At 41.5% G+C, this 20,261-nt stretch overlaps 1 protein-coding gene across 3 annotated transcripts in view; it reads left to right on the top strand.

Moving 5' to 3' along the window:
* Positions 1-20,261, top strand: part of LOC119744396 (phospholipid-transporting ATPase ID-like) — a 43,042-nt gene that overhangs the window by 18,993 nt on the left and 3,788 nt on the right. For 2 of the 3 annotated variants that reach the window (XM_038220308.1, XM_038220306.1), the window contains 17 exons: positions 923-1,005; positions 1,457-1,704; positions 3,558-3,641; positions 4,758-4,864; positions 6,253-6,415; positions 7,812-7,901; positions 8,817-8,979; positions 10,355-10,434; positions 11,197-11,418; positions 11,981-12,078; positions 13,148-13,286; positions 14,296-14,436; positions 16,296-16,460; positions 17,941-18,127; positions 18,821-18,902; positions 19,531-19,672; positions 20,089-20,172. In XM_038220308.1, the coding sequence (XP_038076236.1) occupies positions 923-1,005; positions 1,457-1,704; positions 3,558-3,641; positions 4,758-4,864; positions 6,253-6,415; positions 7,812-7,901; positions 8,817-8,979; positions 10,355-10,434; positions 11,197-11,418; positions 11,981-12,078; positions 13,148-13,286; positions 14,296-14,436; positions 16,296-16,460; positions 17,941-18,127; positions 18,821-18,902; positions 19,531-19,672; positions 20,089-20,172 (2,278 nt within the window). Of the gene's footprint in view, positions 1-922; positions 1,006-1,456; positions 1,705-3,283; positions 3,305-3,557; positions 3,642-4,757; positions 4,865-6,252; positions 6,416-7,811; positions 7,902-8,816; positions 8,980-10,354; positions 10,435-11,196; positions 11,419-11,980; positions 12,079-13,147; positions 13,287-14,295; positions 14,437-16,295; positions 16,461-17,940; positions 18,128-18,820; positions 18,903-19,530; positions 19,673-20,088; positions 20,173-20,261 lie in introns of all 3 variants that reach the window. The other variant, XM_038220307.1, reaches the window with a different exon arrangement.

Raw genomic sequence — 20,261 nt, 5'->3', positions numbered from 1 at the left:
CTGCATAGCACCTGCAGCCGACTTCACGAAGCTTTACGCATGGCGTAATTCCACTTATGCCACATTTTTTGTGTGCAAGTTGGGCAACATTTCAAGTTGTGCAACATTTCATTTACGACACGTGACAACATTTGCACAGTGCATTAAGACTGCGACTTAGGCAACAAATCATGGCGTAACTTTTGTAATCATTTGAGGTGGCGTAGGATGTGGCATAGTTACTGAAAATTGACTATTTAACTTTTAATGGACGTTTTCCATCATCTCCACGAGTCCGCTCGCATTTCTGTAATATGTGAATAAAAAAAAAATGCTATTCGGATATTCAGTTGATCATCAAATATTCGGTATATTCGGCACAGCCCTAGTGGGCTTATAGCCGAAATCCGGAATGGTCCATATATGTGACCTGTTCTGTCAAAATCAGACTTTTCTGGGCATAAGGTCGAAAATGATATTTTTACATATTGTTAACATATGTTCTTTTTCCTTTTAATAGGTGGTTTAATTTTTGAAACCGGTCATTCCTGGGCAGAGTTATGCTATTTTGAAGTTCATTGTGTCGAAAAGTGTAAAACGGAGAAAATGGCCACGAACGTCACAAAACAGTTATTTCTTTAACTGATATACCTTATCAAAATCATCAAAAATAGTATATGTAGAGTTCAAATTAGGGTTTCAAACTTTAATAATATATTTTAGACATGTTCAGGATTACAAATATGCAAAAATTTGAAAATTGATAAAAATCACCCCCACAGCGTTTTTTGGCCCTGTCTCAATTTCACCCTCGGCCCAGAAGCGTCTGCTTTTGACAGAACAGGTCACATATTTGTATTGTAACCATTTTTATAGTATTATACATGTACATAATGCAGAAATACAGGTTAACCATGTGTTTAATTTGTTGATGATTTGCTAGGGAGACGAATCTGAAAGTACGCCAGGCGTTGCCAGAGACAGCCCTGTTGGGTGAAGATCAAGGCCGATTCAAAGATTTTAAAGGTCTGTCACATTTACCTGAAAAAAAAAAATTAAAGACACTCAACACTTTTTTTGAGGATTTGATTGGGCCGGGGGGGGGGGGGGGGGGAGGGAGTTAAAACCCACTGAAATTCTGTCAGTTTTCTTTTGGGAAACTTTCCTGAAGAAGTTAACCAAAAAAAAAAAAAAATGAGAATTCAACAACCACTCTCCTCATAAATTTACTATTTACTAATGCAACATGGCCCCAAGAAACCCCACAAGACCAGACAATTGTGCGTAGATTTTCTTTTCTATTTTTCAACACGTAAAGCATTCACTGAGCTGAACAGATGTCGCGCCCTACTCAGTATTTGTTAGCAATTTGTTGTTTCAAATGAAAATTAATTGCACAAAAAGCACCCCACTAAAAATGATCCTATGCACTTTTAATTAATCAATTCATGTTTGATTTGTTCTTTTTTTTCCATAGCGGAATTGAAATGCGAGCCCCCAAATAACAAGCTGGATAGGTTTGAGGGGACCCTGACGTGGGAGGGGGATACTTTCCCGCTAACCAACGATCAGATTCTACTGCGAGGTTGCCGTCTGCGCAACACCAAATGGTGTTACGGCATCGTCATCTTCGCTGGCCGGGACACCAAGCTGATGCAGAACAGCGGCAAGGCTAAGTTCAAGAGGACCAGCATTGACAGGATGGTCAACAAGCTGGTTCTGGCTGTGAGTAGGGGGTTGGGGTAGGGCTGGGGGATGGAGGGTGGGGTTCTGGGATTCTGAAGCAGAACAGCAGCCAGCCAAAGTTCAAGAGGACAGGCACTGACATGATGGTCAACTAGCTGGTTCGGGCTGTGAGTTGGGGATGGGAGATGGAGGGTGGGGTTCTGAGATTCTGAGGCAGAAAAGCAGCCAGCCAAAGTTCAAGAGGACAGGCATTGACATGATGGTCAACTAGCTGGTTCTGGCTGTGAGTAGGGGGTTGGGGAAGGGGTGGGGGATGAAGGGTGGGGTTCTGGGATTCTGAAGCTGAACAGCAGCCAGCCAAAGTTCAAGAGGACCAGCATTGACAGGATGGTCAACTAGCTGGTTCTGGCTGTGAGTAGGGGGTTGGGGTAGGGGTGGGGGATGGAGGGTGGGGTTCTGGGATTCTGAAGCAGAACAGCAGCCAGCCAAAGGTCAAGAGGACTAGCATTGACCTGATGGCCAACAAGCTGGTTCTGGCTGTGAGTTGGGGATGGGAGATGGAGGGTGGGGTTCTGAGATTCTGAAGCAGAACAGCGGCAAGCCTAGGTTCAAGGGGACTGGCATTGACAGGATGGTCAACAAGCTGGTTCTGGCTGTGAGTTGGGGGTTGGGGTAGGGTTGAGCAACAGCGACCAGGCCAAGTTCAAGAGGACTAGCATTGACATCATGGTCAACAAGCTGGTTCTGTCTGTGAGTAGGGGGTTAGGGTAGGGGTGAGGGATGGAGGGTGGGGTTCTGGGATTCTGAAGTAGAACATCAGCCAGCCAAAGTTCAAGAGGACAGGCATTGACATGATGGTCAACTAGCTGGTTCTGGCTGTGAGTAGGGGGTTGGGGTAGGGGTGGGGGATGGAGGGTGGGGTTCTGGGATTCTGAAGCAGAACAGCAGCCAGCCAAAGTTCAAGAGGACAGGCATTGACATGATGGTCAACTAGCTGGTTCTGGCTGTGAGTTGGGGATGGGAGATGGAGGGTGGGGTTCTGAGATTCTGAAGCAGAACAGCAGCCAGCCAAAGTTCAAGAGGACTAGCATTGACAGGATGGTCAACAAGCTGGTTCTGGCTGTAAGTAGGGGGTTGGGGGTACAGGTGGGGGATGGAGGGTGGGGTTCTGGGATTCTGAAGCAGAACAGCAGCCAGCCAAAGTTCAAGAGGACCAGCATTGACATGATGGTCAACTAGCTGGTTCTGGCTGTGAGTAGGGGGTTGGGGTAGGGGTGGGGGATGGAGGGTGGGGTCCTGGGATTCTGAAGCAGAACAGCAGCCAGCCAAAGTTCAAGAGGACTAGCATTGACCTGATGACCAGCAAGCTGGTTCTGGCTGTGAGTTGGGGATGGGAGATGGAGGGTGGGGTTCTGAGATTCTGAAGCAGAACAGCAGCCAGCCTAGGTTCAAGAGGACTAGCATTGACAGGTTGGTCAAGAAGGTTGTTCTGGCTGTGAGTTGGGGGTTGGGGTGTGGATAAGGGATGGAGGATGGGCTTCTGGTGCAGAACAGCAGCCAGCCTAGGTTCGAGAGGCCTAGCATTGAGAGGATGGTCAAGAATAGCATTGACATGATGGTCAACAAGCTGGTTCTGGCTGTGAGTAGGGGGTTGGGATAGGGGTTGGGGATGGAGGGTGGGATTCTGATGCAGAACAACGGCCAGGCCAAGTTCAAGAGGACTAGTATTGACAGGATGGTCAACAAGCTGGTTCTGGTTGTGAGTAGGGGGTTGGGGTAGGGTTGAGCAACAGCAGCCAGCCTAGGCTGAAGAGGACTAGTGTTGACAGGATGGTCAAGAAGCTGGTTCTGGTGATTTTCTCTGACTTTCTGTGCTTATTTTTGTTTTGCAGATTTTCGTCATTCTGTTTGTGTTGTGTCTCATCTGTGCCATTGCCAGTTCTGTATGGGAGGCCAACTACGGCAACGCATTCCAGGTAATTATTTCAAACACTGTGCTGTCAAGTATCTGGTAATTTTGATGTGGTGAAAAAAAATATGCTGACTATCCTGACAAATTTTAAGTCAGGTAAACCATCATCATATTACAAAACGGTACACGGCAAAGACCAGCCCTGGTACGAGTGCATACTTGAGGCACAGCGTCTACGTTGGACATTTGGTACAGATACTGGGTAATATGCCTGGCATAGAAATTTTTTAATACTAGCCAAAAATGTATGAATTCAGAATTTTCAAAACTGATAACAAATGTGACAGGTACTTTGTTTGAAAATAAAAATTATTTTACGCCTGGAAAAACGGGAGCAATTGCACACATATCCGAGTGTTATTCAAAGTGTAATCTGGCAAGTTTGGAAATTTTGGGAAATGGGCAGTATCCTACCCTTTTTGATCACGTTTATTTTCAGCTGTGGCAGCTGCCTGACCTAAGATCTGTCAGAATAGTCAGAATCATGTGGTCTGGGAACCAGACTTATGTTTGCTGCCTAATGGCCGCATGAAATTTAGCCAAATTTGCAAACAGACGTTTCGATGAACCCTTGCCTAATGGAGGATTTCAAAGAATTGAGGGCGTGTCAAAATTGAAGCATCAGAGGATTTTGCAGGTTTAAGGGCTTAGCAGGATTTTGCCTCGGAAGGATAATAGAGGATCCAGGTTAGCAGGCCCCAATTGAGGCTGGATGAAATTCGAGGATTGAGGCTCTGGCTGGTTTTGCCAAAATTTGATTTTGGAGGATTCAGGCTGTTACTTCTTTTTGCATGAATACTTGGGCAGGCATCCAGCGTATACCACTGTTTATTGCACAGCATCTTTACTCCAATTTTTTAGGGCCTTGGCATTGCCAATCCACAATACAGGATAACAATGAAGGATTTCAATAAGTTACACAGGCTAAAGAACTCATAACAATATTGAAGTCATGTGATGACATGCCAGCAAACCCAGTGGAGGATTTTGAAGGATCCAGGCAGAGGCCTCCAGTGACAAAATGTAGATGATTTGGGGGATTCAGGCTACATGTACATCTGGGCAAGAGAGCTCAGGGAGTTAGGGTTAAATCTTGTGTTCTTTCCATTTGTTGTTGCAGGCATACCTTCCTTGGGAATATGATGGTCCGGCACTCATTGCAACGCTGGTGTTCTTCTCCTACATCATCGTCATGAACACGCTGGTTCCCATCTCGCTCTATGTCACGTAAGTCTGGACGTACTCCGGGTGTCATTTCAAGAGCATTGCTTACCGTAAGGCCAAAAAACAACTTTCTGGTATGGAGCTTGCCCAAAAAGTGGTGTGGCGACGCGGCTTTTTTTTTTTTTAACCTGATTTTTTTGCTTCAAATGTCGGCTGATGACTGCAAATGGTGCCCGACTAAACTTAGTGCAAATATATGGGAGTCCAGAGAGGCCACATAAAGCTTATTCTCAACCATAACCCAATCTAAAAACATGTTAAAATTGTGCAGCAGCAGGATTCCAGTCAAACCAGTGAGTTTGGCGGTTTTGAGACATCATCTTTCATTGAAAAAAAAACCTTTTTCCTTTTGCCGACGCGCATGGCTACGGTGACGCGCGCGCATACCAGAAACCGGAGACTTTTTTTTGTTGGCCTAACGGAAGTTTTTTATGTCGTCAACTGAGCCACAAGGGAAATGTCACTATCGTTGTACAGGGATGCTAGTCAGAAGCCATAAACCTGTACATGCCATGTAGCCAGGGATCACGCCCAAAGTCATGATGCTGGAAACTTTTAGCAATGCTGTAAATCTGGGTTGATAAAAAACAGGGATCACTCAGAGAGGATATGGCTTTTTATTTAATACAAATCATCAACTATTAAACCACAAGGGGAAACTGCATTTCCAGTAATTATAAAATCAAACTAAGAAATTGATTGGAGTGGGGTTCAAACCTGCGATGTCCGGATTGCTGTTCCAGTGCTCTACCAACTGAGCAATCCAGCCCTGTGTTGGCGGTTGGCAAGTTTGTCAGTGTCTTTATTCAAGGGGTGCTAATCAGAAGCCAACTGTGAAGTAGAATACTTAACTCAGGTCACAAGTAACCAGGAATGAACAACTTGACTTTTGGTATGGTGTAATGCAGGCTATTAAGTATTCCTACTTTTTCTACTTTTTCCACCTTGCTCCTACTTTTCCTACCTTGGTCCAACTTTTCCTACTTGAAATTCCTACTTTTCCTACTTTTTTTGTCCCACAACTCCAAAAAATGGAATCTCATTGAATATGTTTCATTGAAAATCCAGCAAAAGTCCTACTTTTATCCTGATTTTGTCCTCCAAATGTCCTGTTTTTTAATTTTTATTTTGATCCTACTGTTCTACCTTTTCACTTGGGTCTGCTTGAAAGCCTGTATAATGACAATCTTATACATGCCTGTGTTTTTTTTTCTTTACACAAGGCATATCTGGGCCTTAACAGCAAAAAAATATTATTTACTTGTAGAGACTGCTGATGGCTTGTCGCCCAGATAGCGACTTGACGTGCTTCCTGTGTAGACATTCTATAACCAAATGAGTAACCATAAAGTATTTGACGTGCTTACTTTCATTTCCCCCTTCCCCTTCAGTATCGAGTTGATCCGCATGTTTCAGAGTCTGTGGATCTCTTGGGATAAGGCCATGTACTATGCACCCAAGGACACCCCGGCTAAGGCCAGGTCTACCAACCTGAATGAAGAGCTCGGACAAATTCAGTATGTGTTCACCGACAAAACTGGTACCCTGACACAGGTAGGCAGCAAGAAGTTCTGATTGATGACGTCACTGTATCACGGGACCATGTCGTTTCCCTGTGATCAGCCACCATTGCAGTAGGCAATGTTTGGTTAGCAATCATGTTGTGCAATGTAAACTAGACAGTAGAGCTTAATAAGGGAATAAATGTGTGCTCCGGAGGTTTTTATCACTCTGTTTAATACCGCTTAGAGTCTGGGTGCTGATAATTACCCAAGCGGGAAGCGAGGGTAATTATCAGCACCCAGACTCTAAGCGGTATTAAACAGAGTGATAAATACCGACCGAGCACATATTTATTCCCATTCATAAATACCTTTTCTGTAAAAAATATCAAATAATTCGTTCACAAAATCCCGATTTTGTTCAACAAGTTCACTTCATGCTTTTTGAAACATCCCTCTAGCAAAATAATGGAGTGTTCAGCTGGAGAGTAAGATGTAAACAACCCTTTTATGGAGGTTGACGCGCGCGTAGCATGCTCTGCGCGATGTCGCGCAGAACGCACCGTACCTGGGGCGTTGCGTTTTGAATTTAGAACTATAAAATTCTGACTCGCTGGTAGTGTTGCGCATGCCTACGTGAGGATTGTGAACGTTCAACCAATGAAACGGTAAGAGGCACTGGATTTTTAGGAGTCCACATTTTATTGTGACACTGGAAAAGTGTTTAAGACCAGCTAGCCATGTCTTTATCATCTGTTTAAGACCGGCCACGTGACGGGCTCTCGACCAATAGGAATAGCTAAACTGTCTGAGGTATTTATGAATTTCGCATAAATATTAAATCGCAAATTCTTTATCAAAAGTTTAAATGGTCACTACCTGTGCTGTATACAGTTTTTCATAATCATGCTTACCAAGCACTGCGCGTTTGCTCCGCGTTTTTCTCAGTTTTTGCCAACCCTCATAGCTTTGAAGGCTTGCCTACTACCTACTGGGCGCAGCGTTCTACGATCTTTGCCTACTATATTGGTGACACTGACTTTCCAGTACCCGGACATAAGCCAGGGTGAGAGAGCCCTGTTAGTTACTCACAAATGCATATGTAGATAATTTGATCTATGTTCAAGGATGCCCCCTCTGTACGTTCAAGGATGCCCCCTCCAATGGTGAAAGCATTGTGCTAGCTATTGTACAAAACAACTGCCCCTTGGCGGATTGTCTGAACAATAGCTAGCACAATGCTTCCGCCATTGAAGGGGGCCTCTAGTGAGTTTACAGTGATAGCATGCATTGGTCTATATGTCGAGTATTGAATGTCTGTGCCAGATATTGTTTTATAATTTAGTTTATTGTGAAAGTTGTTTTACATGTAGGTGATAGGCCTATTTTTCTTTACCCTTTCCATGTATTAAGTGAAATCACACCTTACTTACTCTATCTCCACACAGAACATCATGACATTCAACAAGGCCTCCATTGCCGGTAGGAAGTTTGGAGAACTCAAGGATGAAAACGGTGAAGTGATAGAGATCACTGATGTGAGTACCTGTACTTACCATACATTTGAAGGCATTGTTTGATAATAAGAACCATGGCTGTGGTACAGTCTTGAACTGAAAACCCAAAACTGAACAGTGTCTTCCTGAAACAACATCACGGCAACAGTTGTCCAGTAAAGCATGGGGAGACAAATAAAGAAGTGCACTCTTCAATAAAATTAACCGAAAAGGGGTGTCTAATAGTTTTCATATATTTAAGAGGAGTAGAAAGTTGCACAGAATGTATTCCTAAGAAAAATAATCTCTTGGACCCCTTTAAAAGGAAAATACATCATTTGCTTTTGCTGTAATTTTCAGAAATGGATGGAATTGGGGGGTTGGAAGTATATAGCAAATATAGTTACACTGACTTTTTTGAGGTTTTGGGTTCGAAAATGCTATAAAAACCAAGAAAAGCAATCATTTTCGTGTAGTCTGGTTCCTTGACTCCATATAAGAAGAAACAGAGCAGTTTACATACATTGGGGAATTGTAAGGTCAGGGAACCAGTCTAGCTGGCTTGTACCCGTTCATAGATGTGTAATCGATTGCAAACAAGTGCGATGGTCAATTGGGGCCAGTATTTGAAAAAAGCCAGTTTTTTCCAACGCTGGTCGGCCGACCAGCGTTGGAAATTGATACAAAAATACCACTTTTCTTGAAAATGACAGTATACCAGGTGCCATGATTTTACAGGATGCTTTACACTGTCATTCACTAACAGTCCAGCAAGGTATTTCAAAATGATTCGGTAGTTTTATTTTTTGATGTTTGCAAATGTTGTATTTTCCCTTTAAGAATCAAAACTTTTAAAAGTCACAAGACCACAAGTTCTGTTACAGTTGTTCCTTTTTGCCTTGACTTTTTACCACCCTGACCCTTGGCATAACCTCTGACCTTTTGTGCTTTGTGCAGCAAACCCCCATGGTTGATTTCTCCAAGAACCCCATGTACGAGCCCGACTTCAGATTCTGCGACAACAGTCTGCTGACCGCCATGGAGAAAGGGGACCGACACTGCTGGATGTTCTTCCGCCTGCTGGCGCTGTGCCACACGGTCATGCCTGAGATTGTGGAAGGTAGGCTGTCAGATTCTGTCCTTTGGAGATGGTGTGCATGGCGTTTTTACAATCTACCTCGTTCGTGGAATTTTATTATGGGGAAAAATCATGGAGCTGGAACAATCTTTGTTATATAACCGACATACAGATCCTCGTCATTTGATTGGTGGAACTCACATCACATGACATTCGTTATTGCTCCCATTCACGCCGCGGCTCAAAAAGTACTATCCGCCCATGGGGAATGGGAAATACTATTCAACAATTAGGATCATGACGCGGTATTTGTGTGCAAATGCATGCTGTTGTGCGCGTTCAGCATTGCGCGTAGCGCGTATTGTTCCAAAGAGCCAGCACTACAGCATTGGGTTCAAACATTTTCGTGAAGGGGTAGTTTGGAAGAGAGAAATACATTTTCTTCCAGTTTTGTATTGAAATAAAAGTTCAAATTTATCAAATGACAAGGATCTATATGTCAGTTATATAAAACAAATATTGAGTGGCTTTAAATTGTGAAATGGGAGGAATATTATCGCTCGGTCAAATCTGGACTTTTCCAGTTCACTCGGCTTCGCCTCGTGAAATGGAAAAGTCCAGATTTTACCTTGCGATAATATTCCTCCCATTCCACGCTGAGCCACTCAATATTTGTATAATATTACAAACCCACGCATGATGATTGAGTTTGAATGCAAACTGCGTTTACGCTACGCTAAAGATACTTATCTGGGCGCTAATTTGTGAGGTGTTCTTTAAAATGAGATGGAACATAGTCACGGTAGTGGGAAAAAAGGGGGAAAAATAGGGGAGATTTTTTTCTGATTTTCCGATTTATTGACATTTGTAATCTTTCATGTGTCTACTATGCATATTTTAAAGAAATAGTGTAAAAATCGTGGAATATAGCTTTTTTTAGGGAAAACACAAGTGGCATCTTGCATTTTCACAAATACGAACTTCCAAAAAAATTTGGGTAAATATTTTACTTTTTTGACATGTCGATTAATACGAACTTTAGATCGAAATTAGTTTGGATATTTGGTCATGTTAGCATGGCTGACTTAATTAATTGTCTTTGTCTAAACGTGTCATGCTGTGTCAGCAAAAATGTTGGCTTTCAAAAATTGTTGTTGCTACTTGGGATAATGGTATACTATTTGAATCTCTTTGCAATTAATGAAATGAACATATTAACTACATAAATGTAATTTCAACTGCCTGTCGTAAAGAATTTGTAAATGAGAAATTTGTCCCCCACCCCACACTTCACAATTTTACTTCACTTCTACAAATCACCAATTTCAAGTCCTATTTTTTGATCCCATAGAGTTGTGTATGACATGCTTTACGTATTTTGTTCTTCGCAACCTCTTTTGTTTTTCTAACCGTTTAGACAAGTTGGAGTACCAGGCCCAGTCACCCGATGAAGCTGCTCTCGTATCTGCCGCAAGGAACTTTGGCTTCGTCTTTAAGGTAATTAATTTTCTTCAAGAATACTGACTTTAATATTGGCAGTGGTGATCTTCACTTAAGGGAATAAATACATGCTTGGCCGGTATTAGACAAGTACGTTTAAAAACCGGTTAGGGACTTTAGCACATATTTAGTCCTATTCATGAGTACCTGTTTTCGTCAAAAAGTCCAAATAAGTAAAACAAATTGCAAAGTTTCAACAATTTGTTTTCAACAATTGTTGTTCATGTTTTGTGAAAAAAACCTCTTGCAATGTCTATGGTATGTGCCTCGCACGCATAGTGCTAAAAATCTCCTTATAAGGAGATTGGCACACGTGCGGCACGTACTGCGCGATGTGTAATACAATATAATACAGGTGCTTATGGGTTTAATAAAGAGGTTTATAGTAAGGCATGCATGCTATGCCTACTGCAGTTAGAAATGCAAATTTAACAATGTAACAATACAAAATAGCCTTGCCAGTGCTATTGTGTTGACCATATCTCATGGAAATGCATGTGGACAAACTGGTTTTTGAACATCTTTTTTAAACCATCGCCATTTCTTAATTTAGGCTTTATTTTCAGCGCCGTTTTTACCACATACCACAAAGATGCTGTAGTTTAGGAATATGTTAAAAACGATTTTAACATGTCTCCCACATTCTCAGAAATCTGCATCCGAAAAGTGTGAATTTTTTTGAGACCACTCTGTAGTGACATTCTGCAGACTCATTTTGAAAGCCTGTCCTAAAAAAATGTGTTCCTTTTGGTTTAACAGTCAAGGACCCCAACCACCATCACCGTAGAGGTGCAAGGCGAAGCAGACAAGTACGAACTGCTGCACATTCTGGACTTCAACAACGTGCGCAAGCGCATGTCGGTGGTGGTGCGGCAGGGCCACAAGATCCGACTCTACTGCAAGGGTGCCGACAACGTCATCATGGCTCGGCTTGGGGAAGGCAGCGAACAGCTGATTGACATCACTAACCAGCATCTGCAAGTGAGCAGGACATTTTTTGAGTTTTCTCTTTGAATTTAACTGATTTGAAACCGTGATATACATGTAATGATGATTTCTGTCCCCTGTTCAGATTTCAGGTTTTATTCATAAGATGGATTTTTTGCGTCGGGGTGATGTAAACTCAATATTGGGTTTTGCCTTTTGCTGAAGTATTTTATAAACACATACAGTCAGTGTTGTACCGAGCGATTATGTGAAAAATTTCACAATCTACTCAGGTGGGACTCGAACCCACAACCTCCTGCTTATATAGTGCGGACGTCTTACCACACTACCACTGAGCTTGCTGGGGTCAACTAGCTGGTTTGAATCTAGTAGCGGGTACCACATCCAAACAGTGTTTATAAAACTACGTCGGCGAAGGGCAAAACCCAGTATTGAGTTTCAGGGTTTAGTTTGACAGTATAAGCACTGTACATGTAGTTTCCAATTCAGTATGCATGTCCTGCTGCCAGACAATGTTCACATAACTTTAACCACTTGCTCTTCCATCAAGCCAATAGTATCTAACATTGCCTCTTATTCCCTGGAACATTTGCAGGATTTTGCCGGGGAAGGTCTGAGGACTCTCTGCCTGGCCATGAAAGACATCGACGAAGATTACTACCAGGCATGGAAGAGGAAACATCATGCCGCCGCGTAAGTACAAATTCCTTTACAAATTCTCTCAGAAATCATTTATTAGTCCCTGGCCAGGAGGTCCCCTTGACCAAAACAGTTTAACTTTCTAGTTGCCTTGCCCATTCAAATACCTTGCTGCTTGTTTTTTTTTCTCAATTTTATAGTGCCTTTTGCATTATAATTCACTCGAATCTCTCTTTTACCGAATTTGTATTTTTTAATGCCCATTTGTGCTTTTAAAGTTTTAACTGCTTGTATAGTTCTATATTCTTATACTGTAAGCCATGTTTTAATAATGTCCATTTGTAATGTCCTTTTGTATTGTCTCTTCTTAAATTGTGGCATCAGGAGATTAACTCGATAGTAATTTAGTTTACTTTTTTAAAATCCATCAGGGGTGCTACTTTTTTCTTTCTTTTTTCTTGTTCTCTCTCCTAACTGTATGTGCATGTTTTTGTTTTCTTTAGTGTTCTTATTGTCTGTACTTGAATTTTTACCTGTGAAATTAATAAATGAAATGAAATGAAATGAAATGAAAGTACAAACTGTTCCGTGGGTAGAACTGCTGGACTTGCAATCTGATGGTTGCAGGTTCGCATCCAACCATTCAAGGCTGTTTGAGGCGTGCGAGATGCACAGTTGCAACAGACCTGCAATTCTGAGGATTGAATAAGTTGCAGTGGTGGACCTGCAATAGGATTGTTGTTGGTTCACGTCCCAACAGAGAGAGGCTGTTTTCAGTATGTGAAATGCATGTTGGTATGAGACAAATTCAAAGTTCACAAAATCAATGTCCACGAGGATTTAGACACATTTTGGGAATTCATGTAGATTCCTTTGAGCAAGAGCAATTTGTCTATTTTGTCAATGGACTAAGGTCCAAATAATCATGATTTGTCCAGCAGACGGCACTTTCTGACCACTTTCGAAAGACTCAGAGCATTTAAATAAATTATCATGACATTGTAAGTGCAGTATATTGTACCTCATTGGATGGCTCCAATTGGTGAATATTCATAGAGTATGCATGCAGTGTCTTCATTGGTGGACCTGCTTCTCATGCATATTCCCACTGTGCCTTTTCCAGCACCTCATTGGATGATCGTGAAGCCAAGTTGGATGAACTGTATGAGGAAATAGAGACCAACATGAGCTTGCTGGGCGCCACGGCCATTGAAGACAAACTACAAGACGGAGTACCAACTGCCATTGAAAACCTTCACAAGGTACATGAAAAGGCCAATGGAATTCATTGATTTAAATCATTTGAATCTTTTGAATCATTTGAATCATTTGAATCTTTTCTCTCTAGAAAAGACCGAAAAACTGAGATATAGCAAGCCTTGTCATGGCATACAGAGGCCCGCTGAGAGGCAGTCCAATGAAAATTCCTACGCACAAATAAAACACGAGCAAAAAATACTTCGAAATGTCCAATTTTCTCCAGTTATATTTGGTCCCCGGAGCTCAAACTTGTTGGAGATTGTAGCCACATTATCCAGTGCGCTATCCATGCAAAAATAATAGGAAATTTCTCTCCGAAAAACCGAGATATAGCAAGTCATGTCATGGCGGGCTGAGGCCTGCTGAGAAGCAGTCTGATGTAAAATCCTAAACATGTATAAAACGTGGCCAAACAAATAGTGTATGACAAATATTCTCCAGTTCTATTTGGTGCCCGGAGCTCAAACTTGTTGGAGTTTGTAGCAACTCCATCCAGCTCTCTATCCATGCAAAAATATTCTGAAATTTCTCTCGAGAAAGTACCGGAAAACAGTGATATAGCAAGCCATGTCATCTCGGGCCGAGGCCCACTGAGAGACAGTCCAATTGTAAATCCTATAAAAAAAGGGTCATAAAATAATTGTGCATGTCCAATTTTCTCCAGTTAAACTTAATCTTGGGAGCTCAAATATGTTGGAGTTTGTAGCCACATTATCCAGCTCTATATCCATGCAAAAATATTGGGGAATTTCTATTTAGAACGTACCAAAAACCTAGATATAGTAAGCCATGTCATGACGGGCCGAGGCCTGCTGAGAAGCAGTCCGATGGAAAATCCTAAACATGATCAAAACATGCCCAAAAAATAAATGCGTTTGTCAAACTTGTTCGAGGTTGTAGCCACACTATCAAGCTGTATATCCAGACAAAAATATTCTGAAGTTTCTCTTGAAACCTGAACTTATTTAGACGTTTTTTTTCAAGGTATTTTAACTGGAATTTTTTTTTCAGGCTAACATCAAGTTGTGGGTGCTGACGGGAGACAAGCTAGAGACAGCCATCAACATTGGTTATTCCTGTAAGCTGCTGACAGATCAGATGAATGAGATGTTCACCATCGATGCATCGGAGCAAAACTTGGCTGAACAACAGGTAACGGAAAACAAAAGAGACGGCCTTCAAGCGTATTTTTTGTGCTAATTGGAGCGTTGTGGCCTTTTGGTCTGCGGGTAATTGACCTATCACGTTTGCGAGTAAGCCACGCCTCTTAGACATCCCTATGGAATTTTGTACGCTATGGTTTGTTTTTCTCGGAATTTGGTGCATTCTGCGTCCATTTTGTTTATCATGTAATTGGACAATATTTCACAAGCTGCGTTGACGCGATTCTACCGCGATAGGGCAATTGTGCAGTTTAGGCCCAAAAAAATAATACTTGGTCTCTGGTCAGACCAAAGTTCTGGAATTGATGCGGCAACGCCGTTTTTTTTTTTTTTTTTTTTTTTTTTTCAAGCTTGGATTATACAGACAAGGTGGGGTACTATTTTGCTTTTTTGGTGTCCTCATGTACATTGGTGTCCTCCATAATTTGCCCTGGTGTCCTCGATCATTTGCCTTGTTGCAATTTCCCATACCTTGGTGCTCTTTAGTAAAAACATTTGAGGAGGTGCGGCAATAGAGGGCGCTGTTGGAGCTACCGCGGAACATTTTTGAAAAAAAAGAGGTTGACGCGCATGATTAAAAACGACGCGCTCGCTGACCAGAGACCGACTATATATTTGTTTTGGCCTGATGTACATTTATCTGCGTAACTGAGCATACCTGCTGGAATGTTCCCATAAACCCTCCTCTGTGGCTGGCAACTTCAACAAGGCCAGCCCAGCAGGCAGAATAAATCAAGTGACTGCTCTCAACAGTTGAGTTCCCCCTGCGTTTATAAAGCAGGATTGACTGGCTGTGATTGTTATGAAACCTGATATAGCTATGCTTTGACTGTAGCCAGTTGTGCATACCAGTTACCTTCTTTTGGCTGTTGATGGAATTTGGCAGTCACAGCGCCTACAAGATATATAATGTGACTGTTGGTGACTAGCCTGTGTAAAAGGCATGGCAGGGGAACAGGATTGAATTTTTGACTGTCTGTGACTGATCAAACGAAAGGAGGCTTTTAAATTAATTGATGTAGTATTAAAAAAAATATGCACAGTTATGGTTTGTTCAAACCATCGTTAGTATTGATATGAAATTCCCCTTTTCTTTGAACCAGGGGGCAACAATTTCACAGGATGCTTGATACTGTTATTTACTTACGATCAAGAAGGCCATTTCAAGAGTATGTGGCAGTTGCGTTTTTTAACCCTTTCCTTACCATGGGCCACTTTTGTCGACAAGAAGTAGCCCCCTGCTGGTTCCCATGGGCGACTTTAGTCGACCAGGAAACCACACACAAAACACCCTCAACACAGATATATTCACTACTTTTCAAAAAGGCGGCATGTTGATATGTTTGGCCGCCCATAGATCAACTATATACCAGCTGAAAGAGTGTTTTCGGATCTTTCTATTGGTGTGGTTTATTCATAGTGTTACCATACAAAAAAATGAGAAAAGTGCTTCAGAAGTATCCACGCACAATTTGAGGTATGGAGTGCCATTTGGTCATGTGGTGAAATGGCTTGCAGTTTGATAATTGGGACCAGATGAACAAAAAGGCATACCTTTCTTATATTTGCACGTATGGACTTCATTTTTACATCACATAAAAGAGTAAGGTTCAAGGAACAAACTTTACACACAACATTTATGATTTTAATCACTCCTTGGCAATGAAAATCTGGGTTGAAAAAAGTAAGTTTTTGACTCGTGCTCATTTTGTTCACGCTCTAGTGATTTCCGCATGACTGAGCAAACAATTTGGTCCTGGGGAGAGCCTAGTCAAACAATGTGGGCATGAAAGGGTTAATGTTTGCAAACGTTCTGCATTACCTTTTATTTTATTTATTAATCCTCAGGTGAAGGACTGTCTAGAGAAGATTCGGGACGTGATGGGAATCAAGGACAAGGAGGAGTTGAGGGCAGCCGCAGGAGACGGGGACGACATCTCCTACAAGAGCAAAGATGAAGATGAGCTGAACGATGTCTACAGCTTTGCTATGGTTGTCACTGGCGCTGCCCTGGTATGTATGTTCCCATCAAATGCACCATTGAAAGCATTTGCTTAGCTAAAATGGCTTATCAGCGCAAATGCGGTGCAATGTGTATTGTTTGTGACAGGTTCTCGGCTGACTTGCGCTTAGCGTATGACAGTATTTCTTGTTATAGATTTCTTTTTTAAATAAGCAAAAAAGGAAAAACAAATTAAAAATATATTGACCCTTTTTTAATTTTCAGTCTGGTATCTTGCAAAAGTTTTTGTAAAAATCAGACACGATTCCTGCAAAATTTTCGAATTTTCAAAAAATTATCTTGTTTCCCATTGACCATGTGCAGCAAAGGGCACTCTTTGCACCATTCACAAATGGAAGCGTGTAATATTGATGACCATAATAATAAAATGTTTTTGTCTGATTAAGCCAAAAGTGAATGTACTTGAACGAAACCTTACAATCAGTCCTTGGATTTCTTGGATTCAGGAGGAGGTGGAATCTGTCTTCCCTCCCAAGTATGTTTTAATTTGAACTGAAGAAAGTACCAGAGAAAAATCAGATTTGCATATAGATCTCCAGCCTGATTGGTGGTTTTGCACTGTCACTCGGTTGCATATAGAAATACAATTGCACAATCGGCCGTTCCCGTATGAAATCTCTGACTTTACTTTGCTTTTTATATAAATGATCCTGCAGAGCCATGAAGTAGAAAGAAAAAGACAATCGACCAATGGCTGCGCGATCATCCGATAGTGAAGCGCGATCGAACAACAAATTGCCCAAACACATTTCTGAGCGATCGAGCGATGGGGCAGATCCACCGATCCCACCCAATATATTGTTCAGCAGTCAACAGCGCCTTAATTGAGCCCAGAAAATTTACCCTACCAGCAAACTTGAGCTGTATAACATCTTAGGTTAATATTGAAAGAAGTAGAGTACTTGAAGCTATCCGAAAAGTAGCTGACAAAACTATTTTTGAAAAGCTTACTTGGTTTAAAGATTGTAATGGCAATAAACACATTGTGAAATTATTTTTCCTGGCATGCTGGCATTTTGAAGAAAACAATAAAAGGCCATTTCCAAAGATGAGCCAAGTGACACCTTTTTGGAAATTTCCATTAGTAGTTGGTTTGATTCCGTGAATGGGTGCACTCAAGCATTGACATGATGCACGCCCGTGTTTGCTGTTTTTCGTTTGTTCACGCCATCGCGTAGCTGCAATCGGCTGAATGAGAACGTGTCCCGAATGCTGATTTCACGGGCATTTCAAACATGACTTGGCAACTTTTGAATTGAAATCGAGATCCTAGGTTATTGTTGTCGTGGAATATAAAGCATTCACAGAGCTAAAACTTCAGCCGGTTAGTTGTTAAGCACAAGTCTTTGAATTTTGAGCACATTTGTTGCTTCAAACAAAAACCAAAAAATTGCACGAGTGACAAATGATCTACCTTACCTTTAAACAATGCAGGATACAGTTACAAATGTCCTTTGAACTCGTTTCCAGGCATTTGCACTAGGCAATGAGGAGATGGAGCAGATCTTCCTGGCAGCAGCCTGCTACTGCAAGACAGTCATCTGCTGCCGAGTCACCCCGTTACAGAAAGCCCAGGTCGTGGATCTAGTCAAACGCTACAAGAAGGCGGTGACCTTATCCATAGGGGACGGAGCAAACGACGTCAGTATGATCAAAAGTGAGTCACTGAAGCCAACTTAATAATGGAATCATCCATGAAAATCCAGTGTTTGATTAACCCCTTACCTCTGTACTACATTGTATTACATTGTATAGCATCTATACTACATTGTATTACATTGTATATAATTCCCTGGTGGAATCTATAAAGCTATAGATTGCTGGTTTGTTTTGGGGCGATAGAGGGAGTAACAGGTAGGGTGGTTTCGGATAGAACAGTGCCGAATGGATTAGTGAAAAAAGCAAATGTTATAGCCAATAAGCAGGGTCCAAGACTGGAGTTGGGGTTTGTTCCCCAGAAGTCTGGTTGACGCAAATTTCAGTGCAAAGTGAATTGGTAGGGTAACGGCAAATGTCACAATGAAACTTTGATTGTTGACGTCGTGAAAGCCTTCAAAAATAGGAAGACCAAAATGTCGTACCCCGAAATTAGCAACGTACAAATTACACAAACAGCACAATTCCATAGTATAATTGTGTGCAATCTTTCGTATTCTACTTTTCAAAAATTTGTCCAACTAATATTTTTTGGTAATCGTGTGTTTAAGCTGAATGGCACTTTCCTGTAGTAAAGTGTGGTAGAAAAAGTTCCCATATTGTAAAGCTTATAGATTCAGGATGTACATATCTTGTTTGCCATCCCTTAAAAAAAACTTAGTTTGGTTTTGTGCTGTGTCTCTTTCCTTTCCAGCCGCCCACATCGGAGTTGGCATCAGTGGTCAGGAAGGGATGCAAGCCGTGCTAGCCAGCGACTTCAGCTTTGCACAGTTCAGATATCCTTTTCTTGAAATAGAAGCCGACAAAGGCCTGTTGGTTTATCTATCTGTTTGTCTAGTTGTTAGTGTTTTATCAAAAAGTATCAGGAAAGCAAAGAAATATGTGTTCTGATGAGTGTCTAATATATCCTAGGATGCACATTTATGCGAGCCAGTGTGGCAGCCAATCAGAGTCAACTTTAGCAATCGTGACGTCATTTCGATCAGAATTGTGGACTAAGCTGTTGATTGGTCCATTTGGCTACCATGATCCACAGCTGTCCTTACCATCTCACAGCAAAATCTAGCTCTAAAGTCCTGCCAAATCCTGCTTCAAATATCTCCTCAACAGCATTTATAGAATTATACAAATCCGCTAGAAATTAACAAAATTGGCAATGAATTTTAAAGTTCTTTAGAACAGAAGTTTCTAGAATAGGCCTATCTGATGAATTTCTTGACCTTCCAGAATTTCCCATTCATAAACACATAAGCCTGTAAAGGTCAAAAGTTCACATGCACTGTGTTTTTTAATATGTCCGTTCTACACGCTGAAAGCCTTAGGATTCGCAACAACTGAAACATTTGCAGGAGTAAGTAATGTGTTAACTTGTTAAAGAGTGATTCCTTAATAATGTCTGTGCACGTTCCTGGAGCGTTTGTTGTTGGTGCACGGTCGCTGGTCCTACTACCGCATGTGCAAGTTCCTCTCCTACTTCTTCTACAAGAACTTTGCGCAGACGGTCGGCCACTTCTGGTTTGCCTTCTTCTGTGGGTTTTCTGCCATGGTAAGTCAACACAACGCTTCAAAGCTTTAAAGTCGGGTAGGAACTTTAAAAAAAAAAATGGAAAAAAAACCTACCGATTTAAAGAGTAAAGCCTCGTTCAAAGTGAAGATAGGACTGGTATCAAATACCCTGTGAAATTATTTTGCCTGAATTAGTATCGTTCAGAAGCAGAAAATCATTGATATGTGCACACTGGCACACTTTTTACGTGCATTTTCGACAGAACCCTATTCGAGTCCCACCCAAGTGATTTTTTCCAACTTTCACTCGGGCGGTAACACACTTAGTGTACAGTGTTTATACGTCGGTGAAGGGCAAAACCTAATTTGATTTACATCACCCCGACGCAAAACAATCCATCTTATGAATCACAGAATTGACAAGACATTTCTGTGTTATTTTCTATTTCATTGCAGACACTGTATGATGAATGGTACATCAGTGCGTATAACATTTTTTTCACCTCGTTGCCTGTGATTGCTATTGGAATATTTGACCAGGTATGGGTGCTTTGATTTCATTGTTACTCTATCCCTCAACTGCATTGCTTTTACTTTTACTATTAATAAAAATGTGTTTCTTATATAGC

Source organism: Patiria miniata, unplaced genomic scaffold (assembly GCF_015706575.1).
Source record: "Patiria miniata isolate m_02_andy unplaced genomic scaffold, ASM1570657v1 HiC_scaffold_7, whole genome shotgun sequence".
Classification (NCBI taxonomy): Eukaryota; Metazoa; Echinodermata; class Asteroidea; order Valvatida; family Asterinidae; genus Patiria; species Patiria miniata.
The sequence above is the reverse complement of the archived record's forward strand: the minus strand, read 5'-3'. Positions and strand labels throughout refer to the sequence as shown.